We start from the raw sequence: 24,224 nt of genomic DNA, 5'->3' as shown, positions 1-24,224 counted from the left end.
CTACTTACGCAACGTGCCATGGCTTGGGTCATTCCTTAAGCGAGAGCGAGAGCCCAACCGAAGACGAATCTAAGACTGATCGCAGCGTTGTAGTTGGTAGTCGAGCCGAGAATGTCGGAAGCCGAGCTGTGGACGGCGGGGCCCAAAGCCGCATGGGACCGGAGGGCCAAAGGGCCGCAGAGGCGCTTGTTTCTCACCCGCAGTACGTTGGGTCGGGGGTACCTGCATGGTTAACCATCCACCCACAGGCTATTTTCGATAGACTCGAGGGTTGGCTGGCCAAGGACGTGGCGCATTTGGACGGCGCAGGGTCGGACAGCCAGTCGAGTGAGAGGTTGGAGTCGGTAGCGTCGTCATTGCAGCCTCTGGATTCGCCCCAAGGGTTAGAGCAAATGATTTCGGCACAATGGCCGCCATATGGGGAGCAGTTATTGTTGGGGGACAAGGATGACGGCGGGATGACATACAAAGTTCAGGTGACGCAGGTTCTGGAAACTGCCCATGGAGTCACCACCGAGGCAAACACCGCCGATTTACCTGACGATGAGGTGGACCCCGGGGCAGAGGCCTCCAGTACATCTTACTCTGCGGCCTGCCCCTCGGAAGACACCGCCGGTGCGGCCGACCCTCAAGCTACCACCCTGGAAGAGGCCGCCGGTGCGGCCGACCCTCAAGCTAGCACCCTGGAAGAGGCCACCGGTGCGGCCGACCCTCAAGCTGACACCCTGGAAGAGGCCGCCGGTGCGGCCGACCCTCAAGCTACCACCCTGGAAGAGGCTGCCGGTGCGGCCGACCCTCAAGTCAGCCCCTCGGAAGATGGGGCCTATGCGGCCGACCCATATGCTGCCACACCGGAAGAGCCTGCCGATGCGCCTGAGCCCCACACCGGGCCCTCGGAGGACGCTGCTAGTGGGCCCGAACCTTCCTGGGAAGGTGCCAGCAGTGCGCTCGACCGTCAGGCCGGTCCCGCAGAGGATGCCACATTTGCGCCCGACTCTCAACTTGTCCCCGCCGCGGCAGATGCCATTTGCAGCCGGCCTGCTGAGATACTTCCCGCGGCGTTTGAGGGGCATGGAATGCACCGCGTCACCGCTGCTCAACCCATGGTTGCAGACGGTGATATCCCTGCAATGAACGCCCCAGCTCAGCATGTTGCAGGAGCCACAGCACGGGCTGCGGATGCCTCTACCGCACCCACGGCCATTAGCGTTATTGCGCCTTTGCGAGGCGCGGGTCTGGGCCTGTCAGCTGCTGTGGCGGCGACCGTGTCAACACTGCTGTGGGCCGGCCGGCGCCGCCGGCCTCGTCGCCACCGCAACTGGGGTGGTACTTGGAAGTCGGTATGGGACGTAGGCCCCGTCCCATCCGCAAGAAGAAACATTCCCCCAGCCACCGCTCAAGTCGATGGCGCTGGCCCCATCGGTCAGCCTCACGATACAGCTAATGGCCTGTACAGTGCCTATGGTAGCGGCGTGGCGTACGACGCGTATGGCGGAACAGATCCATACGGGTATTCTGCTGCTGGGGCTGCTGGCTTTGACGCCGGCGCGGTGCTCGGTGATGCCGGACCGCATGGTGCAGTGGGCAATGGTCACGGCCAACCGACCGAGTATGACACGGAATATCACAACCAACCCATGAGCCCGCGTCGCTTCCTTCGGGACGTTCCCGCTGACGAGGGCCTCCTGGATTGTTACTATCTGCGCTCCAATCGGCTGGTTCCCCGAGGCAGTCCCCGCAGTCCGCGTAGCCCAGGTGGCTCTGGGGTTACGTTTGGCAGCGGGGCCGCAGCTGGCAATGCGGAGGCGGATGTTGCGGCGGGGCAGGCTGCGGTTGCACGACAGCGGGACGTGTGGTACCACTGGCTTCGGAATCGCACCATTTTTTGTTTTAACACGCAGGGGATGTCTCCAGAGGCGCGTCGCCTCGTTGCCGAGATGCACCAATAGCAGCGCGTTGCTGGTAGGGGCGACAGCGGGAACGTAACGAGCAGTCGCGTCGATTGCGCCTGTTGGTGCATGTGCATCACGAGCAACTCCTGCTTGCTGGAGATTCGATTAACCGGGGTAAAATGGTATGAAGTTTTTTGCTGAGGCGCAGCTGGATGTGCAGTCAGAGCAGGTTTCGTGTGGCAATTTTTCACAGTCCGCTTGCTCAGGTCAGTTCACGTGGGGCTTGGCATCGGCGCCCGGCATCGGCGCCAAAGTTATGCGGGATATTCATGTTTTTGCTGCTTGGTTTCATCGGATGTGGCTTCACCTATCACCAATCCTTTTAAGTGCAGACAAGTTTGAAATGTTTAGGTTATTATAAACGGTAGAGCTGGTACATAAAATTTATCACAGGGTGGTTTGTGCGATGTATGTGGGAAGGGTCAGGAGGAGATGCGTCTGTACTACTATTGCAGCATTCCGGTAAATCTTACGCAGATGCACAGGTCAGGTTTTGCCGTACCACACAGGTAGGGGCCCGGTTTTTAAGTTAGGAAGCGTCCGCACTGGCGCAATATGAGGCGATGGCTGCGCACACGGTTTGCGGGTGGTACACTTAAAGTCGCCAGTCCTTTTTCTGTCACGTGCGAAACATATCGGCTTTCCTATGGTGTTCTATGAACAGCTTGCGCCTGTGGCTGGACAGTTGCCTAGGATGCTTTGATGACGGGTAATCTTCAAACGTGTGTTTTGCTCCGTCATTGTCAGGATGACGCCTCTGATCCCGATCTCTTATGGCATGAATGTTTTGGATCTTCGAACTTGCTAGTGGGTGTTGCTCTGTGGTCAGGATCCAGCTGTTCCATTGCCAGCTGAGCGGGAGATGCAACTGGGATGGCGAATGGTCTTGAGTGGATTGCCTGGCGGCGTTATCCTGCATTCTGTGACTCTATTGGGCGTTCGTTAGTGTGTCGGCGCTGACCTGCAGGCTTATTTTACCAGGGCGGACTTACTATGTATTTTCCAAATCGTCGCGATCAGCATGGGAAGCGCGTATATACTGGATCGTTATGCTGCTAACTTATTTGGCATATCCCTGCTTGGCATCTGTGACCTTTGTTCGCTGAAAGGTGACATATTGTGTCGAGGGGTATGAAACAAGACCACGTTTGATGCAGCGTTCGTGCACTTGATAGTGGCCGGTTGATGTGTCCTGGTCAAAGGATTCGCAATAACAGATTTGATTGCAATCTTGTCTTCAAGCAGACAGGAACGAACGTTTCCTTCAATGGAATATTCGTGTGGGTCATACTTTACTCGTACGTGATGGAGGTGCACGGAATCACGGATATAGTTTCATGTACCGAACTATCGTTTCAGGTTTTAACCGCCGATGATGAACGTGGGGCCCACGGGTCGGCTGTCTTGCTGTGTTTAGTCAGGAGCTTGCTTTTCTGTACTAGGCAAAAATAATTCATTAGATTTGATGCTCACTAAAAGCTTTCCAAATCAACGATTTGCTTGCTCTGCGTCGTCGCCGACAACTTTGGATGATAGGCCCCTCCCCGTAGATGCAAGCAGACTCTGCCAATGTAAATGTTTTGACATGCATTTCACTTGAAAGGGCGGCCGGCCATGGGCGGCTTATAGCCCAGTTTCATGACAGCGATTGTATTTTTCCTTCTCCAGCCACCCGTCCTTTATGACAAATGTATCCAAGAGCGCAGCAGAAGCCTATGAAACAGGATATCGAATCCGCTTTAGTCAAGGAGAGATTTGAGCAATTTGGACGCAGATGGGAGGTTCAGTCTTGCGCTGCGGGCTCGTCAGATCCTGGTTGTCGCCTTCAGGCGGCCAAGTCCCTAGCCACTCTCGTGGCTGCTCTTGAGCAGCACAAGACGGCTGCACACAAGCCCCAAGCTAGGCGAGTTCATGGTGGCGTGTGCCCTGAAATTACGGAGAATTACAACGTCTTCCCCCATGGTTATACCAGTATGGTCACCCAATTTCCTTACTGGCTTCATCGATTTACAGGCACGCCGCATCTCGCGAGGTGGCCTGGGGCCCTTTGCTGGAGGCCTTGTTGGACGCATCCGGTCCCCCGGCAACCCTGAACGTGGTGCTTCCCGCAGCTGCTGCGATAGTACGCTTCATGCCCGAAGTGGGTGATCGGGCTGGGTAGCTAAGGTGTGCGGACAGGCTGCATGGATTTCGCGACCCATCTGGCCAGCTGCATGTGCGGGTGCGTGCTTTACACCTTCAGTTGCACAGCCCTTCAAAATTTTACGAGTCCGCACCAGGCAGGGGCCTAGTGTGCAACGCCCTGCCCAGTTTGACCCCGGGTGCTGTGACCAACTGGAAAAGCCTACAGTAGCCTGGCTACTGCTTTGCCGTACGAGCCGCATCTCTGCGTCATGAGCCGTCCGTCTTTTATAAACCACCAAGCCGACCTTGTTTAATCACCAATACCACCATCATCATATCATCAGTATGCCGTATGTCCTGGCCAGCGCCGCCGCCATTGTTGACCCACACACACACCCCTGGTGCAATAACGGCTTTTGCCTTGGCCCTGCTTCCCCTCCCTCTCCCTCTCCCTCCCTGGCTTTTGTGTGACACATGGAATCTGTTGTTCGCAATGCTGGGTGCTCGCTCCTCCTCACGCACGCAGGTTGTACCCACAAGCTGCTGCGGTGCACTTGTGACGCTCCTGGACCCGCCCGCAGGCGTGTGTGGTGGGGGCCCCAACGGACAGCTGATTGCGGGCGCGCATGCCGTCTCGTGTCTCACGGCACTGGTTCCCATCTGGCGTTCCGCCGCGCTGCAGCCGCATTGGCGCGCGACTCGGGGATCCACTCGCCTACTTGCGCACGTTCGCCGCTGTGTCACCGCGGCCGCCGCTTCTGCGGCGACTGCGGCCCAACTCATGCGCAATCCCGGGTCACACCCACGCCTAGTGCGGGCGTCACTACCTGATATGAGTTCCAGCGCCCCCGCCGCCGCCGCCGCTGGCGGCACAACCGGCTGTGGCAGCGGCGGCGGCGGCGGCTGCTTAGCTCAGCTCACCGCCGCGCTGCGTTTTACCCTGACTATGGTTCACCTAGGTGGTGAAGTTCGCGCCGATATGCTGGAGCAGGTACGGCCATGGGTTCTGCTACTGCTGGATGCTCACCAAGCAGCTTCGGCCATCGCCGCTGCTGCCGCCGCGGCAGCAATGGACCCGCAAGAGCCTTCAGGGGGGGGACCTGGGAAGGCAGTTACTGGGGCTCGCATCCGTGCTCACGGACTTGGCATCGGCGTCGTCAGTGACAGTACTGTATCGTACTTCGATGGTCCGCTCAGGGCACAGGCACTGGTTCTGGAGCTGCTTCAGCTGCTTTCCACATCTCGCCGCTTCTGGGCCGCAGTGCTGCGGCCATCCCAGCCCCAGCCCCAATCCCAGGCCAACATCCCCGACGTTGCGGCGATGAGGAAAGGAACACCCGGCGCCACCAGCGGCGTTGGCGTTGCCACTCGTAGTAGCGCTGGCTTGGGATCTGCCCCCTCAGCAGTAGCAGCAGTAACCGTAGCAGCCGCTGGCTCTGGCAGGCCTGTGCTTAGTTGCAGGCTGCTTGCGGTGCTTGCGGAGCACCTGGGACCACCTCGCCGTGCTGCACCTCCCGGGTAGGGCCCAGAGCGCGGAGCTTGGACACAGGACTGGATTCAAACGGACAGTCCTCGACAGATTTGTTAGGTAATCTGGATTCGGCAGTTTTAAAAATATCAGATCTGTTGGTCAGACGCCATGTGAAGCCGAGCGTGTGGAAGGGTAAACCCCGCTTGTGGGACAGTCGCGTGCTGCCGCTTTGGATCCGTACACCTCCTGGGTTGTAGAGAGCCGTGGGCCCCGGGTGGGGCCGGGTGGGGCCATGGACGGTCAATGGCCATATCTGCCACTCCCGGAATGAGAACGTTGTCGTCCTCCTCTCTCCCGCTCTCCTGGCTACCTGGTTGCGCGCCTGAGCGCGATGAGGGCCTCCAAGAGGAACTCCAAGAGGGATATCTGATAGGAGGAAGGCTGGTCACTGAGCTGTATAGGGTAGGCTTCCGTCATAATGGGACGCATTTCGCGTCCTCCTCGGAAACCAATGTCACCCGCGTACATAACCCGAAGCCCCTCATAGGCCGGTGGGCATTTGAAAAAACATCCAGCTCGCCCTGGACCGCTCCGCAGTCACAAAGCCGGCAGGTATGCGCGGCACGCTCAGCGGCCATTAGGCCTGTTAGTTCCCAACAACCAGTTCCCAACAACCTTACTACCTGAAACGCGTGAGAACCTGCTGCAATGGCCTATATAGGCAACACAGCCCCGGTGTGAACGAGCCACACCAGCTGGCTCCCTTACCAGGACATGGAGATGCTCCCATCCAGTTCAGATACCGGCATGTGCCCTCCTAGGCCCCTTTAATGACTCCGGTAGGAAGCCCCCCGTAGGTCAGCCCCAGGGTGTTAGCACACGTCCTCCTCGCAACAAGTCGCTTACGGAAGTTAGCTTGAGGGTGGGGTTGCCGTCGTGAGAGTGAGTGAACCCAGTGCAGGTTGACGGGCTCAGGGTTGCCGGTCCATGCAATCCACCGCCACGGGCGCCTACAACAACCTTCCCCTCTTCCCCCATACACACACACACGCTCTCAACGCCCGCGGCACGTCTGCCCGCGCTCTCTCGCCATAGGTGTCTACTCCGCTGTCTTCTTCCCTACCGTGTACACGGTCGTTTGCACCTGCAGGGCCGGGTCACCCTCGTCACCGTCGCCGCCGCAGTTGTCGTCACCGGTTTCGGCGCATCTTAGAGCCAGCGCCGCCCTGCTGTGCCATCCGGGACTGTGGCGCCCCTCCGCAACGTATCACGACGGGACCGTGGCTGGCGCTGGCGGAGCTGGAGCTGGAGGCGGAGGACCTGACCCCCTGGAGGCCGCCCGTTGCGCAGTCCTGGAGGCCGTCCTGGGCTACCTGGAACCGCACACCAGAGCCGACACCGGCAGCAGTAGCAGTAGCAGCAGCAGCTGCCGCGCGGCATGGCCGCCATCAACTGCCATCCTGTCCGTCTTGGCCGCGGCGCTAATGCCAGCTCCCATACCGTACGGCAGCAAAGCTATGGAGAGGGAGCTGCCGTACAGCTCGGTGTGGAGCAAAGTGCGTGAGTGGATTTTGCGGGGGGGCCCCTGTGGGGATGAGGCTTTTCGCGCTTTTCTCCTGGTTCACCTCTTGCTTGCCGTACTTGCGACTCCCGTCCTTCTTCTTTCAGCTCCTGGCCCGTGTGGGGTCCCCGGCTCCTTGCACTGCAGCCTTTCCAAAGCGCGTTCCCTCCTCCCCTCCCCTCGCCTTCAAACCCTCCCATCCTCCCAACCTGTAGGCGCTGGCTCCAATCTTGGCGCTGGCTGTCTGGGCCGTTCTTCAGGGCACCGCGGGTGGCGGCCTGAATGCGGTTGCGAGTGTCGCGAACCCCGATGTCCCTCGAGGCCCTCAGCAGGACAGAAGCGGCAGCGAAACCGGCGATACAGGGGTGGGGATGGCGGCGGTACCGGTAGCGGCCGGCGGTTTCGGGTTTGTTGGCGGCCCCACCGGCGTCCTCAAGGAGGTTGAGGGCGCTGCTGCGGAGGCGACGGGGTGGCTGCTGCTGCGGCTCCTTGCGCCGCGAGCGACCCGGGAGACGTTGCTGGCCGCCTGCGGCATCGCCAGCTGCTGGGCCGCCGGCTGCAGGGACACACTACGCCCGGGACCCGGCAACACGGCACCCGCACCTGGCCGCGTGTCTACTACATCTCCTGCCGCTGGTGTGCCCTCCTCACCCGCTGGTGCTTCTGCAGCGGCTGATGCTGATGCTGATGCTGACTCGCCTACCTGGGATTCGCGCCCTGGCACCCTGGCAGCCCTCATCACCCGGGTGGTCATGGAGCAATATGCAGCCCGCGGAGGCAGTGGCTTTGGTAGTGGAGGCGGAGGCTATGCGGCGCTGGTCGTGAGCGCGCTCAATTAGTACGTGTGGGAGGTTCGGGGGGGACCCGCGAAAGACTGAAGCTGGTCCCGGAGCTGGTCCCGGAGCAGCTGCGGACCCCGTGCCGGGAGGGGACCGCATTACCCCCACCACCCCACCACCCGCACCACCCCACCACCCGCACCACCCCACCACCCCCACCATCATCACCGCGCTGGTGCTAGTGGTAGTGGTGATGGTGGTGGGGGTGGTGGACTATGTGACTCACAGCTTTGGTCCATTGCTATTGCGGCTCCGTTGTAACACGGCCGTTGTCGCGGCTGCCCCGCACCTGCAGCGCCTTCACGCCGCTTTACCCCCTGTCCCCGGCACGCACTTCCCACGTCCACCCGCACCTCGCAGTACAAGTTTGGGCGCCCTCTCAGAGACTCGGGCCCAGCCAGGCCCCCAGCGGCGGCTGACCTTGCTCAAGGTGTGTTATGGGGTGGGGGGGTGGGGTGAGGGGGGAGAGGGAGGCGGCCAACTCCCTACCTACATCCGTACACACACACCGGTTCCTCGCTCCTCCCACTGTCGACGTGCCCCTACGAAACAACGCCGTACATTGTCGTACGCTGTCGCACAGGTGCTCCTCGCGGCTGCCGCCAGCATATCCGCCGACGCCGGCGCCGGCACCCTTACCAGCAGACCTGGGCAAGGCTGTTCCGCACCCCCGGTGCCGTCCGTGGACCTTCAACGGCTCCTCGTCAACACGCTGTCCTGCTGTTGCGGTGAGCTGCTGGCTAGCCCGCTGCCGCCACCTACGGGGCCGGTGGGCCATGCCCTGGTCCTACATGCCTGTTTGGGCTCCATGCTGGTCGCCGCGGGGCACCTACCACCGGGCGAACGGGCAGCAGCCGTGGTGTCGGCCCTTCCGGTCCTAATGGCCGGAGCTGCCGGCTCTGCCGGGGTTGTACGGAAGATGGCGGCGGCGGCGGAGGTACCGACGGCATCGCACGTCGTTCACACCGCTGGCTCTGCGCTGCGTCTGTGTAGACAGCTGACTGCGCTTGCTACTGGTCCCAACCTCGACGACGCAGGTATCGACGGAATGTCGTCATCACACCAGTCGTACCAGTCGTACGACCGTACACACGGCCAGGAGCAGCAGGGTAAAGGTGTGGGGCCGGCTTCAATGGCAGCAGCTGCGTCGGCGGCGGCGGCGGGGGGGTTGGCGGCGATTTCCCATAGCCAGGATAACCGAAGTCGGATGGATCCCTCCTGGGGTTGTTGGTGGTGGGCGGAGGCGGAGGTGGCGGCGGCGGAGGCGGAGGCGGAGGCGGAGGCTGCCGTTACTGGTGCTGTGACTGGACAGCGGAACGGGGTGGCCGCTGTTGGCGGCGGCTTACGCTATGGTGGCGGCGGCGCGGGGGCCCCCGGCGGCTCGGACAGCGGCAGTGATTTGGACGGTGACGCCGACGGCGACGTCAGCGGCGATCCAGAGGACGATGGCGGCATCTATGAATGCTCGGCGGACATGAGCTCTGGAGCGGCGCTGGCAGCTACGGCGCCGGCGCGCCTTTGCGGCGCTGTACGGCACCTCGTTTGGGCAGAAATCCGATGCGCCGCGACGGCGCTGCTCAGCTCAATTTTCGGGGTGCTGCTGTCGGGCGGAGCGCCGCCGCCGCCGCCACCGCCGCCGCCGTTACCTCTGCAGCCAACGCAAGAGTGTTTATGTGCAGCGGAGAGCCTGGCTGCGGAGCCGGAGGCCGGGGCGCCACTTTTTGGGTCGGCTGGGTGCGGCGGCGACGGCAGCGGTAGTGGCGACGGGTGCACCGTCGCCCCCTTCGCTCCGGCCGAGCTGCTCGGGGAGTTTTGTGACGCGACCTTCTCCTTTGGAGCCGCTTGTAATGCTGAGGGCCAGGCGCCGGCAGCGGCAGCAGCAGTGGCGGCGGCGGCAGCAGTAGCAGCCCCTGCGGCGCTCATAGCGGCGGGATGCCCCGCCTTGGCAGCCAAGCTGCGCCAGGCGTTGCTACAGCCTCCGGCGGCTGCCAGTCGCGATGTTGGCGTCGGCGGCAGTCGTGGAAGCAGCGAAGGTGGCAACGTCAGCGGTAGAACTCCCCGCAGTAGCAGCAGCAGCAGCGGTAGAGGCGGCGGTGGCGGAGGCGGCAGCGGTGGAGGAGGAGCCGCTGCCGCCGTCGCCGCCGCCGCAGCAGCAGTGGCGGTGGTGGCCTGGCCAAGGGTTATCGAGGTGGGGACTCGCGTGGCGTACCGCAGAACAAGAGAATTGTGACGGACAGACAGACAGACGGACATTACGGTGCATTTCTCTTCACGCCCTCCCTCGCAGGCATGCACACACGTCTAGAGTCCGCACACTCCCCCTAGATGTCTCAGTGGGGCCATTGTCATGTCCTAGGAACGCCATACCTGGGCGGTATCTGTCCTCCTCTCTCCCCCCCCCCACACACACACACACAAACAAACAAACAAAACCCACACGCCGCCATGCGCCAACAGGTGCAGCTAGGTGCCCGGGTTCCCCACGCCGCATTCCGTACAGTGCTGGACTACCTGGTGCAGGGCTCGGCTCGTCTAACGCCGTACAAAGCGGCGGCGGCGACGGCGACGGCGGTGCGTGAGGGCCCAGCGGGCGATGATGCGCTGGCGGCGGCGGCGGCGGCAGCCGCAAAGCGGGAGGTATCCTCTTTGGCACTGGCCCTCGGTAGGTGCTGTGGGATGTGGCGCGACGTAAAACACGTGATGCGATGCGATGTGTGGGGAGTGCAAAGGTCGGGGTGGGGCGGCTGTTGATGAGAGGGGTTGTGGTTTCGGAGAGCACCGCGCAACTCCTTCCTTCTCTAAAGTACGGAAGAGTTTCACCCCTCGCAAAATACCACCGCGTTGAGTGTATGTCTCCGTCCGGCATGTGGCATGGTGCTAGTGAGATTGTTGATGGTGCTAGTGCAATACCAGTACATGGTTATACCGCCACCATTTCCAAACTCGATTGGCCATTGGTCTCGACATCATTCGAACCTGTAATGATGATCACTCCCCTCCCTCCCCTCCCCCCCGGGTTTACCCCTTGGCCCCGTTATTTCCCCCTTTGTCCTATCGACTTTGCTACCGTTATTACCTTACCGTTGTTACTGTTACAATGTCTTTCGGTTGACAACGCCCCTACAGGGCTCCCGGAGCTCCGTGCCACAGCCCGGAGCTCCTTTCCCCACCCGGGCAGTTCCCCCCCACACGCGACACCCTGCCTGCCGCCACTCCTGCCGCGGCACCTGCTATTGCTGCCACCACAACCACAACCGTCGCCGCCGCTGCCGTCGCCACCGCCGTCACCGCCACAACGACGAGCAGCACACGATACGTCGTCACCATCGCCGCCGCCGCCGCCGCCATCTCCGCCACCTCCGACACCGGCAGCAGCAGCTGCAGCAGCTGTACCGGCTGTGGAAACTGGAGAGCCCGTCACCATCTGCATGGGCAAGTACGGCCACGGCGGCGGCATGGACGGGGGTCCTGGCGTTGACTTGGGTGACGCTGCCGGCGGCGACGACGGTGACGGTTGTGGCGGCGGAACCAATGGCAATGGGGTTTATGCCGGCGGCAGCGGCAGCCTCAATAATGGCGATGACCGTCGCTGCGGCGATGGCAGTGACGGTATCAGTAGCGGCGTTCAGCTCATCTCGTCATCACATTTTTGCAAGCGTCGTAGCGTCCACTGGCGCCTGGAGGAGCAGTTGGCGGCAGTTGCGCGGTGGGAGCAGGTAAGGGTACGGCGGAAGTACGGCAGCATCCACTAATCTATGAGATCACGTGAGCACCGTGGGAGGGGAGTTAAGGAAAAGGCGGCCCCGCCGCGGCGTGAAACCCTCCTACATCGCGTGCTACTTCAGTAGTCCGGATCAGCCCCTCTTGCCACCACCGTGATCCCCCTCGCAACCCTCGGAAGCTAGGAAGGGGTTGGCGGGCTGGGGCCTACTGCGAGAGGGGTATCGCTGCCCTGCCCTGCCCTGCCCTGCCCTGCCCTGCCCTGCCCTGCCCTGCCCTGCCCTGCCCTGCCCTGCCCTGCCCTGCCCTGCCCTGCCCTGCCCTGCCCTGCCCTGCCCTGCCCTGCCCTGCCCTGCCCTGCCCTTGGGGGGGGAAGGGAGGGTCCTTCAGCTGTCGGTGCTGTACCTCGTCTACTGACTGGTGCGTCAGCGGGTGGTGGCTGCAGCCGTCATGGATTTGGTCTTCCGCCGTCAGTTGAGTCTGCCCTCCCCCCGGCCCAACCCGAGGCGGACAGTGACTGAACTGGACTTTTGAGAACTGTGCGACGTTTCGTTTGTGGCGGGAGAGGGGGGTTGCCTCAGGGGACTCTAGGAAGCAGGGGACCGTCGTCCAGGAGGCTGTTCGCCCTTTCACGCCGCCGCTGACCGGGCCGGGCCTATGGGGGCCTGTGCCGCCACACGTACGTTGTATGTTGTATGTATGTTTTTGTGTCGTCGCGTTCAGGAGCAGGACGAGCGCTCCAGGTGGGCTGGCCCAGCCGCCGCCTCCTCCCCAGCCTCCGTCGCCACATCCGCAAGCGCACGAGCAGCAGCTGCGTTGCCACGTATTCCCGCCGTGGAGGTTGGCTGCCTAGCGGGCGGTGCCGGAGACGGCGGAGGCCGCGGCAGAGGTGGTGGCATACACGACGGCGGTAGTGAAGCCACCGGCACGAGCTCCACCCGCTGGGCTCACCCCTGCCCTTGGCCGGCGGATTGCGTCCTCGCGGTGCCGCTTCTACGGCAGTACGGCAGTGCAGTACACCTGGCCGCCGCCAACGCCGCCTTTGCGGGCGCAGGGCCCCTGGGACCGGATACCCTCGCGGCTAGAGGCGGGGCGATGAGTGTTCTTGACGGTAGTGCTGGCGCTGGGGGGAGCGGGTGGGGGCCTGTCGGCGCTGAATCCCTTGTCAAGGCCAGCGGCGGCGGCGGCGGCAGTACCGCTGCCGGCGACAATTGCTCCATCAGTACGACAGGATGTCGTACCGTCCTGATCCCAACGCATCGGGTGATCTTGGCGGCTGGGAGTGAATACTTTGCGGCGGCACTGTCCGCAGACCGGTGGGGGGCCGGCGGTGGAGAGGGTGACGGCGGCGGCGGTGACGTATACCTGCGGCCTGCCGCCGCCATCCCTGCGGCCGCCAGGAACAGCACCCATGGCGGCGGCGGTGGCAGCGGCGCCTCGGCAGCCGCTGTGGCGTTGCGCGTCAGGCTGCTTAGAGTTCCGGGCTGCGATGCCGACACCGTCGTTGCCGTACTCCACTACTTGCACCACCGGCGGGAGCTGCGGTGCTGCGGCCCCGTGCAGCCTCTTCCTCCCCTCCTCCCTCCTGCTCCACACACGCCAACACTAGCAGCAGCAGCAGCAGCAGCCGCGGGCGGCCTCGCCTCCCCATTTGGTGCAGCGCCTCCGCACCTTGGCGGCGGGGTAACTGCGATGATGACGTCAACGGGTGCTGTAGTACGAGCAGGTCTACGGCCGCTGCCTTTGGTGGAGTGCGAGTGGGCGCCCCTGGAGGGGGGACCGCCGGCGGGGCAGCGGCGGCAGCAGCAGCAGCAGCGGCGGGCTGGGGCTCCGGCGGCGCCATCCCCGCTGCTGCTCGGGGCCGGGGGCGACCCCGGCTGTGGACGGTGTTGGGAGCTTCGGCTGTGTGTGCGAGTGTTGACGGTGGGCTTGCTGTGGGAATATATTGGTGATTGGGTTTGTGGGAACGCAGGGCGGGTTATGGCCGGGCTGGGTTTGTTGGGCTGCTGGCTTCTTTACACTTTAGGCTACTACTCTGTCTCGCCATCGACTGGCTGATCTGGGGATCTCAGAGGACCTTTCGCCAGGACTGCAATTCGATTGCACTCGATTGACTTGAGCGATCAGCTTTTGATGTCAGATGTTGTCCGCTGTGTTGTCAGTTTGGTCCGAACATCATGCGGTTGCTTTTGCTTGTGTGCTTGAACTGTCTTTCCTCTCCTTAACAATTGACGATGTCTCCATTGTGATTGTGATTGTGATCCTTCCGAAATGGATGCGTTTAGCAACTCGTTATGTTGCCGTCACAGGCCTTACGTGGGACCTGTAGCTTATAAACGATACGTCGTACTGCCGGCTGCCCGTACACCCTTTTACAGGCCTGTAACGCGCTGCTGCTGCCCGACTTGGAGACGAGGGTGACTCACCACGTGATGCACCTGCTGCTGATGGCCGGGCAACAGACCAACAACAACAAACAAGAGCACCACCACCACCACCACCACCGCCGCCGCCGCCAGCACCAGCGCCGCTACAAGGGCGATGGCGAAGTAGACCAAGCCCTCAGCGGCACCGCCCAAGGCGGCCGGACGCCAACCCCTCCAGGGTCGTGCGCTGCAACCCGCCCAACTGCTAAGAAGAAACATCCCAAGGTCCCGCCATGTCCTGCTAGAACAGCAGCGGCGGCGGAGGCCGAGGTGGAGGCGCCAGGCCCGAGTCCCCACCAGGCTGCAGACGGCCACGGCGGTGCCGGCGGCAGCGGTGGCGGACTGAGTGTTGGCTGCTTGTTGACCGCGGTTCGTGACGGGGCGGTGTTGCAGCTGCCCTGGCTGATATCGGCAGCCGTGGAGGCTCTCACACAGCGATACAGTGAGTGGGGGATGGGAAGGGGCTGGTTAGGGTTATAGGCATAAGCGGCGTAAGCGCACGGGGAGGAGGAGGTGGGGGGGGGACCCCCACTACCTCACCTAATAGCTCTGGCCCGCCTAGTGGAGCCTCCTTCCGCTCCCTTTTCTGTCGCAGGACAGGCGCATAGGACTCTTTACACACACACGTGCTTGGTGTAGTAGGAGACCCTAGCGAGTTTTGTGGTGTGGTGTGGTGTGGTGTGTCGTCCATCCATTGACTTGCCATCCTTGTCCAGGTTCATCTGAGGCTCAGCAGGCGGAGGAGTGGGGGGATCTTCCGGAGGGGCTGCAGCGGGCGGCACTGGACAGCTGGGCCAGGAAGGCGCGGGCCGCCGCTGCCGGCGCTGGAAGCCGGAGTAGTGGTGCGGGTATGGGCGCGGCCGGTGCGCCGGCGGCGGATGCAGCAGGGACAAGAGCAGCGTCGGGGCAGTGCCAGCGGGGCGCCGCATCGGGTGATGGGGAGGGCAGCAACAGTGGTGGGCTGCAGGGGGTGATTCGGAGGCTCACGGAAGTGATTGGCGGCGGGGCTGTCGCTGACGCTGGCGCTGACCGGCGGATGCCATCGAGGGGGTGACGTAGCGGGGAGCGGAGGAGAGGGGAGGCAGCCGTCAACGACTATCTTCAGCTTATGTTGCTTAACACTAATGTCTCGCCGGCACGGGTGCCTCTGCCATCCGCTCCAACGCTTCGCCACCCACACATGTAAGGACTGCCTGGTCAACCTACGGGATTAGCATTCCAGGCGGGGCTAATCCTGGAGTGCGCTTTTCGATCACACGACCCAAATGGTGTGCGTGCAGCGTAGTGTGACGTAGGCTTCTTGCATATGCCACCTAGCCAGTGGCAAGTGCTGTCGGCTGCAGGAGCAAGTCACTAGCGGATCTTTTGCAGAGCGCAGTCAGTTTTGCAAAAAGGCAAATCTCAATCGCGGACTGTTCTCAGTTGCATGACTAGTTATGCAGAAATAGAGAACCGGCTCGAGTAGGCCCGGGGCAACCTAAAGAACATGGGAGAGCTGCTACAGGAGACTGTATGGAGGGCGATTATGGGCATTGAGAGAACCAACGCGGGCCAGCACACGTACTGGATTTTTTGCATTCCGAAACGCAGTCCTGTGCCCATTATGTATGACAAGGATGGCAAGGATGGCAAGGACGCGCAAATGCAAGTCACTATTGAAAAGGAGCGGCGAGCGCGCGTGACGCGTCAAGTTAGCCTCGAAAGTCCAAGCGGAAGGACTGGCTCCCAGGGGGGTCAATAATGTTAAGGTAATTAACGCCCTCCTGGCGGAGGAAGCAACGTGCAGCTGTAGATCGTGCTTTGCGTTACCTGTACGCTTGCAAGGCAAGAAAAGTACGAGGTGAGGTCCTACAGGCGGCAACGGAGCTTGCGGGGCTGTCCTTCCGCGCTCTATGAATTTGCACCAGTAGGCTTTCCAGCTTAGTCGCATCAAAGGACACCACAATGCTGCGCATGTCTACATCCGAAGGGAACCCATTTGCTTGCCTTAGCGGCTCGTAAGCAGGACATTCCATCAGCACGTGCAGCTCGTGTTCTACTGGGCCCCGCCACAAACCCGACATGTTCGTTCCTCCCGTGGCTTACGACCCGGTTGGCGTGCGAACCGTGTCACGTGGTGCATGCTGTGTACGCCGTACAATGACCGTTAGCGGTTGACTACTGGCTAGGTGTCTCGTTAGTGCACATGTAACATTAGCAAATGGAAAGCGTTGGTGTAGGTTACGCGCATAGGCGCAAGTCTTTTTTCCTTTTGTGTTTTTTTCCACAATAAACCTTGCCCTGGTCACGTAGAAATGAGACGAATAGGCACGCTGTTCTGTGTCTTCCTTTTAGCGACGAATTCCGGTGCCGTTAACTATGTTTTCGATGAACTTCTATTTAGCAAAGACACGTGGGCTGATTGGAAGCTCGAGAACCCTTTAGCAGACATGAACCCTTCTGACCTTCTACCAAAGGCCAAGGAGAGATTTTCCGGCTACGATGAAGCCGATTTTAACAGTCTCGATGGACCAAAGTCTCGCTTGCCCCCCGGCCACAAGACAGCGTACGTGGGCCAGGGTACAGAGGACAGTTTGAAAGCTGCCCTGGACAGGTTGTAGTATTTAACACTTAAGGTGATCAATGCTTTGGTTTTTGCAGGATCACCGGAGATGGTCCGGATGTAGACCCACTGGACGATGAGAACTTGGTGGAGCCTGCAGCCAAAGCGGCCCAATGCTCTACCTGTCATGGTGAGTAAAAGCGTTTATTGATGCATAAATTAAATAAAGGAAACCCCACGCTTGGCAATGTCGTTTAGCTTGGGGCAAGTGAAATAAGCTTTTTGGTCTTGCGTTTTTAAAGAAGTCATACCATTATCCAAGGGGGTCAAAAACGCATGCTGGCTGCTGCTTACGCCGGGTCGGCTGGTGCCGTGTCATATTATTACCCTGACTGCGCCCCAACTACCAGCAGCCCCAAACCCCGCGAACTACCAGCAGCTTGCGAGGTTGAAACACCGTGTAACTTGCTGTCAGCCACAAAGATATAATAGCACTGTGATTATAATCCCACTGTGATCCCATTTCTGCCGACACTGCGGCTCCGCTGCCGAATTGCCACTGCACGGCACGTACTTGACCCTGATTTCCGTCTCCCCTTCTCTACGGGGGAGCTGTCCCAGCTTCCCTTGCCTTCCAGCACCGCACCGCACCCTGACACTTTCCCCCATTCTGCCCCTATTGGCCACCTCGCAGTGCTGGTGGCAGTGGTGTGGCACCGTCTCATCGCTCGGCTACTCAGCGGGGAAACCCTAACACGGAACACTGTTGAGGAATTGCTGCAGGATGCATGTGAAAAGGACGTGAGTGATGTGCCGTACACAGCGCGCCGATGCCGTACATAATTTATGCTAGCTGCCGTACTGGTACTGGGCCGAAGGAGCCGGGGGGGGGGTGAAGTTGCGGATGGTGTTGGGGGGCCGGGCGGCGTGGATGTGTGTGCCTACGCTCATACACATGCTCATATACACGCACACGCACACGCATGTATATATGCACGTCATGGGTTAAGCCTGGCTTTCGCTGCGAGCAGCTTCGACAACACACACGCAAACGGTCAGCCCAAGTCCCAACCCTACGCGTATGGTTGCACCCACCCGCGGACACCCCCTGCTTGCAGGCTGTGGATGTGATGCTCCGCAAGCACACCATCCTCAAAATGGAGAGCGGCGGGGGAGCGGGCTCGCTCACCTTCTTTGTGGTGAGGGAGCGGAAGGACGGCGGCAGGGGCCCGGCTGCCACGGAGGCGGAGGAGGGCGCGGTGGAGCTGTCGTGCAAGGTAGGTCAGGGGCTGGGGGGGCCCGGGGCGTCCATGAGGGCCCGGTGGCCTGAACTGATACCTGGTGTGATGCATACAGCTAGCGGTGAGGGGTGGGCTGGGCTGGCGTGGGCTGGGGCTGGGTGGCAGGGTTTGGGCTGGTTGGCAGACAAGGCGGCAACTGGCTGGGTGGCGGCCCACGCACACGATGTAGACAACCCGTGTCAAACGTTACGTGCTTTAAGCCGCGTAGGTAGCCGTGCATGTGGTGGTGGGATGAGTGGGCGGGGCGGGGGGGGGTCCGGAAAGCGGAGCTGCTACGCGGTGAACCGCCCGTATGCGACTGCTAATGCCGCTGTCTGCTAGCCAAAGTTTGTAGCAGCGACCTTCACGCTGTGTGCTGCTGCCCCTGGTGTGTGTGTGTGCGTGTGTTGTGTTGGCCAGGGCTTGGTTGAGGAGCACGGCAGCGACTTGACCGATGTGATCATAACGCAACTGGCCAACTACCGGAGAGAGGTGAGCGGGTGGGGGGAGAGAGGGGGGGAGAAGGTGAGCCGGGCAAGAGGGGCGAATGACGAACCACGTGAACGAGTGAAGCTGATGCCACGGAGGATAGACGCCAGAAGTATGTAAGAAGTAACTGACCAGTCGCGGCATGTGAAGGAGGGGGAGGAGTCTTCGCGGATATGTAGCTATGGCGATAGCGGAAAACTACCTACCTAGCCGCCAAGACTAAACTAAAACGCGGCAACAAAGCACAAAACCGTCCGTATTTATTCTAGAAGTAAGTGTAAAGGCGGCGAAGAGCAAAAAGTACCGTAAGCTGACGTAAGTTGAAACAAAATGAGCTGACGCAAGAGTGGGCGGAGGATGTGAGCTGGGTGGGGTGGGCGGAGGAGGCGCGCAGGTGGGGTGGGCGGAGGAGGTGAGCTGGGTGGGTGGGCAGGCAGTGTTGGCAGTGTTGCTGCCAAGTATTCGCCAACTGCCAACCCGGGACACGGGACCAACCATTCAACCGTAAGTAACGGCCTCCACAAACGGCCAACGGCCTCAGGCGCTGCGGCTGCTGGTCAAACACGACCGCGACGGCGGCAACACGCAAGACGAGCCCGTCACGGCGACGGACACCGAAGCAACGGCGCCGGCGCCTTCGGCAGCGACCAGCGGCAGCGGCAGCAGGGGCCAGCTGCCTCGTCTAGGCGGCGGTGGCCGCGGCGCAGCCGGCGCCGATGACGACGATGACTACGTCGATCCGGATGACCTGGATGAGAAAGGGGAGGTCTTGCCGGGAGCTCGCGGCTCCAAGGGGGGGGTGCAGCAGCAGCAGCAGCCCGCCAAGACTGCTGCCGCGTTGCCCCTTCGGGTGCGGGGCCTGGTCATCAAGGGTGAGGACCGAGGATGCGTGTATGTATGTGTGTGTGGGGGGGGTGGGAGTTTAGTTAGTTGGGGTCTAAAAGGGGATTTGCTTGCTTGAGGGGGGGGGGCCTACTCGGCACGGTACTGTGCCGTTCCTTGCTGGTGTGTTTTTCCAGTTGCTGTGTGTATAGTAGCATCGCAAGGGCCATGGCCATGGCAATACATATCGTGTCGCGTCAGTCCTCTGAGGAAAGACTCCTCTTTGCCATCTCTCCCCCCCAGCCACCGCCTCTCCGGGACCACCTTTCCCAACTTGCCGCCTTACCCACCTCGCACACCCCTCCCCCTTCCGATTTCCCCTTCACAGGGCGAAAAGGGAAAGTGCTATTTACGGCATTACGGCTATTTTTCTGCGCGCTCTTGGCCTCATCTAGGTTTTCTAGCCTTGGGCGCCATGCATGTAACTTCCCTTCGCCTCTGCTTCCGGAATTGCTGACCTCCGTTCCTTTCGTTCCCGCGTGCATTGATGGGCCTCTGGGATGTCGCCGTTGCTACCGCTCGTTACATACATACGTGACAACAAAGGTAAGTCGTTTCGGTAGAGCTGCACACCTTGCATTGCGTAGCTTCGCGAGAGCGCTTTGCGCATCCCGCGCACTCACGCATGGCGGTAGCGGTAGCGGTATGATTTTAGCCAGGCACGGTCGGTTTACACAATTTCTTTTCTTACGGGGTTACCACTGCTAGCACTACTAGCACGGCACGGCACGTCTTCGGCACCGCAACACACTCTTTGACACAACAACGCTGGGGACATCAATGCTCTGATCCGGACACGGTTTGGTACCAAGAATGTCGGTAGTGAAGTTCACAGAGCTGCGTCGCACCATCATGGCGCCGTCGAACTCCTCCTCCAGCAGCGACCCTGTTTGGCACAACTTTGGACGTCAGCCGGCAGTGGTGGTTTCCTTTGATGTGCTTTCCAACGATTAACTCCCTCTGCCCTCCGCATTCACGCCCCTCATCCGCACCCGCATCCGCACCCAGTCAATCCTGACGAGCCCCGGTGTGAGGACCAGCACCACCTGTGCTCCAGTTGGGCGGCTGCGGGGGAGTGCAGCAAGAACCCCAACTACATGATCGGCACGGACAAGCACGGGGGCTCCTGCAGGAAGGTGCGGTGCGGGGGCAGTAGAGTGGGGGGGGGGGCCCAGGACAGGTTCGCGGGAGGGGGAGGGGGAGGTTCGCGGCGGTCAGGAACTGCAGTTATAGTTACACTTGAAATTTCAGTTAATCTGTGTTTCGAGGACATTTTTGAAGGTTATTGTGTTCCTTTCGCACTTCCTTGAGCTTGGAGTATTTTCCATAACCTCACGCTTTTGTACTGACTGAACACTAGGTACAAGAAATACAGGCTACATGGAAAATAACCTTCGGACCTTAAATCTAGTCCACCTACGATTTCAGATAGGTCATCAAGATTTTCTCATGCCTTACGTCAAGTCAATGACACCATTTCTTCCCTTCGCCCCACCATGCCCCCTTGTCCCCGCCCCATTTCCCTTCCCCCCGTCCTACCCCCCCAGTCATGCGGCGTGTGCCACCCGGATGACCTGCTGTCCTCCAGCCCCAAGTTGTCCGCCGAGCTGGACTCGGTTTCCTCGGCCCTGCTGCTGGCCGTCAAGAACCTGGGTTGCGGGGCGGGGGGCCCGTGCCTGAGCGGGGTCAGTGGGATGGCCATGGGGTCCGGACTGCTCAAGCAGCACACAGCGGCGTACAAGATGGCGACGACGCAAGTGGTGACGTCTGAGGGGTTGGAGGGCGGTCGGAAGGAGCTGCCGCCGGGGATGAAGGAGTTCCCGGGTACGAGGCGTGGATTGGATTGGGGGAGGGGGCGGGGAGAGGGGAGGAGGGAGGGAGGGGAGGAGGTGAAGGGAGCTTGGCGAGGCGGAATGAGTAGTGAAGGGAGCCTTAGGGTGTCCGGGACTTTCGTTACAAGGGGGGGTGTGTGGCGCCGCTGGAAGGAGAGGGTTCTCATGGAACGAGGCCGGGGCTGCTGCTGCTGCTGCTGTGATGACTTCGTGATAATGGGGGCCCCTCATGGGGGAGAGGGGCGGAGGGATCAGGGTTGGGCCGTACAAGCTAGGACGGCGTTGTGTCGCAAGACATGAGCGTCAACTTCGGTAATGGGGATGCTCACTGCGCCCTCCCCTTTGGTTCGCGTCTTGGGCCGCATCGCCAATGTCCATTCTCCGTAGCTCTCCTCCGCCCCTCCCCATTCAACCCCCTTCCTTTTTGCATGTGTGCCTCCCCCTAACCCTAACCCTAGCCTCCTCCCCCTACCCCTCCCCGCTTCCAGGTGGCTTCATCCTGGGTAAGCCCTGGTGGGGCCGACCCGAGATCCAGTCCGTACCCCCCGCGCTGAGGAAATCACCGCCCGTGTCACCAGACTCGTCTGGCACCGACACGGGGCCCTCTGGATCTGGATCTGGATCCAGCTCCGGGGGGTCCAACCTGGCTCCCCCCAGTCACGGCGAGGTGGACCGTGTGCTGGCTCCCGCCCTGGCGCACCGGGTGATGTCCATTCCCTCCGACTTCTTCATCTACGAGTACCTGTATAAGAACCACACCCGGCACTACCACGAGACTCCAAACGGGGATGTCACAGGTAGGGCGTGTGTGTGTGGGGGGGGGGGAGATTGGAGGGGCCGTCGGGTGTGTGTGTGTGTGTGGGGGGGGAGATTGGAGGGGCCGTCGGGTGTGTGTGTATGTGTAGGCAAAGCTTTCTGGCGCGTGTGACTTTAGCGATGTATGGCCGCGAGTATTGCTTGCTTGTCAGGGGCCCTTCCTCCCCCCCAAGGATGGACTTTCCCGGCAGGGGCGGGAACGGGTTTCACCCAATGTAGGGCCGTTTCATCCCCAGTGCCAAAGAGTCCAGCCACACACACCCAGGCCCCACTTCCCCTGGACGTTTCCAGTTCTGGTCGTGCTGTAAACATCCTCCTTTTTTGCATATGCTTTTTGCACGTCCACGTATCCCCTTTCTATGCTAAGCAATGCGCTTTGCACTTCTGCATGCAGATTTCCCCCCTCTCCCCTCCACCTCCTCGTCCTGCTTCCCACATCCCACCTACAGTTAATATCGTACTTTCTTGGTTCGTTATGCATTCCCCTCCTTCCCTCCCCTTCTCCCCCTGCGCCCCATGCAAAACACACACACGCAGAGGACTGGCTGCTGGGTCGCTTCACCCGGGAGAGCGTGTCCCTCATGAGCTCCAACACGGGGGAGGTGGCGGGACTGGAGGTGGGGTGGGGGGCCTGGCGGAGGGCAGGCCTTGTGGGGAACGGCGCCGAAATTGGGGGTCTTAGGTGGCTGTGTGGGCAAAGGTGCCTTGGATGACCGGGTGTCTGGGGAACCTCTTCTCCTGTGAGCAATCCCTGTTGGGGGGAAAGAGAGATGGGAGGCGGAAATAGGACAGGAAGGACTGGGCAGACGAGAAGGAAAGGGGTGGATACGGCAAGAAGGACGTCAAAGTATATGGGGAATTGGATCGGAAAGGGTACGGGAGGCCGATTCTAAGGACGGCAAATACGTGCTGGAAAACGGCAGATGCCGCAAGAAAGCGCCGAGAGGCAACGTCACTTGCGTTCATGTGTGTGTGTGTGTATGGCCGTCACACGCTCGCTCCTCCTACGCGTTCTTCCCCGCCTCCTCCTCCTCCTCCCCCTCCCGGAAGGCGTTCCTGGACAGCGCTCTGGACGACTTGACCAGGCCGCCTCATTGCGGTTATGTTGCCTGCGCAATGATCCAACGAACCCCGCCATCGCCACCCACCACCCAGCCCTGCGCCCTCTCTCTCCCTGACATGCTTCCCCCCCCCCAGGAGCTGGACCTGCTCCCAGGCAGCAGCCACGCTGAGCTGCTTAAATCTAACACCTGGCCCTACGTCAAACAAGTCTACGCGGGCGGTGAGTTGCGCGACGTAGCGAGAAGAAGGGAGTGGGACGGGGGAGATTCGGGGCGGAGTTCGGGGAGAATAGAAGTGCTTGGCTCAAGTTGGGAGACGCGCGGGGCCTTTGTTTTGCGAGGCGGGGACAGGGCAGGATGCTAGGTAGGGATTACACGGGGTGAACCGCTGGGTTGACTCCTATCCTCTCAGGGCAGTGCGTGCTCCTTTGAGCCACAGCAGGCAGTGGGGTATCCTGGCGCGATGTGGGGGGATGGGTGGGGGATGGGTGGGGGAAAGAGACACAACAGCTCGCCGTGACCTGGTCAGCTGGAAACGGGCCCCCCTGCGAATAGGGCCCCACTAGTGCCACCCGTTGTCACTAGTGGCAACCCTACCACTGAAGGCGAGGAGAGTTGGACAACGGCTGGGCGCGGGTAACACTTGGTTTAGCTGTAGCTCTAACTTGTAGTTTTGATTGTAGGTGGGTGTAGCTGAAGCCGCAGCCCCACCGACTCGAATCGAAGAGAATGTTTTCCCGCACGATCAGCCACGAACACCCAGCGCCTCCTGTAACCCGCACTCACACCCTCGAGGTTTCTGCCTCCAACCGCCCAGTGTGAGTGACCGACCCTTCCTGGGAACCCATTTTCCACTCCGCACTTGCATAACGCCTGGGCTCGGTTGCCTTTTCCTTACCCACACGGCACATGCGCACACCGCAGGAGACGAGTGTGTGCTGGCGGGCGGGCGCCGAGTGGTTCGTCGAGTGGAGGCTCGCATTGCCTGCTCCCCCGATAAGCACATCTACATGCTGGTCCGAGAACCCGACTTCTGCACCTACACTTTCGTTATTTTCACACCACAGCTGTGTGAGCTTGACTACTACAAGCCCCGACCCAAAGCCACGGCCGGCGGCTACAGCAAGTCAGCGAGTGTAGCTGGGGCCGGTGGTGGCAGTGGTACGGAAGAGGGCGCTAGCGACGGCGGGCGAAAGCGACGGCGGATGGCTGGCGGCGGCAGGACATAG

At 61.2% G+C, this 24,224-nt stretch overlaps 1 protein-coding gene across 1 annotated transcript; it reads left to right on the top strand.

Annotated features, from left to right (window-relative positions):
- Positions 1–608: 608 nt before the first annotated feature.
- Positions 609–24,224, top strand: VOLCADRAFT_118140 (uncharacterized protein; the record flags this gene model as incomplete). The annotated part of the gene is made up of 26 exons (XM_002952681.1): positions 609–1,855; positions 3,966–4,092; positions 4,603–5,594; positions 6,698–7,103; positions 7,324–7,946; positions 8,308–8,377; positions 8,531–10,135; positions 10,405–10,609; positions 11,074–11,663; positions 12,391–13,224; positions 14,187–14,535; positions 14,810–14,956; positions 16,428–16,638; positions 16,734–16,825; positions 17,330–17,436; positions 17,754–17,912; positions 18,336–18,407; positions 18,946–19,276; positions 20,295–20,422; positions 20,834–21,110; positions 21,607–21,631; positions 21,776–21,915; positions 22,472–22,551; positions 23,132–23,216; positions 23,920–24,011; positions 24,063–24,224. Coding segments are annotated over 26 exons (9,156 nt in total), but the record flags the coding sequence as incomplete, so codon positions are not given.

This window comes from Volvox carteri, assembly GCF_000143455.1.
Source record: "Volvox carteri f. nagariensis unplaced genomic scaffold VOLCAscaffold_31, whole genome shotgun sequence".
NCBI classification, from domain to species: domain Eukaryota; kingdom Viridiplantae; phylum Chlorophyta; class Chlorophyceae; order Chlamydomonadales; family Volvocaceae; genus Volvox; species Volvox carteri.
This window is presented reverse-complemented; position numbering and strand designations above follow the sequence as displayed.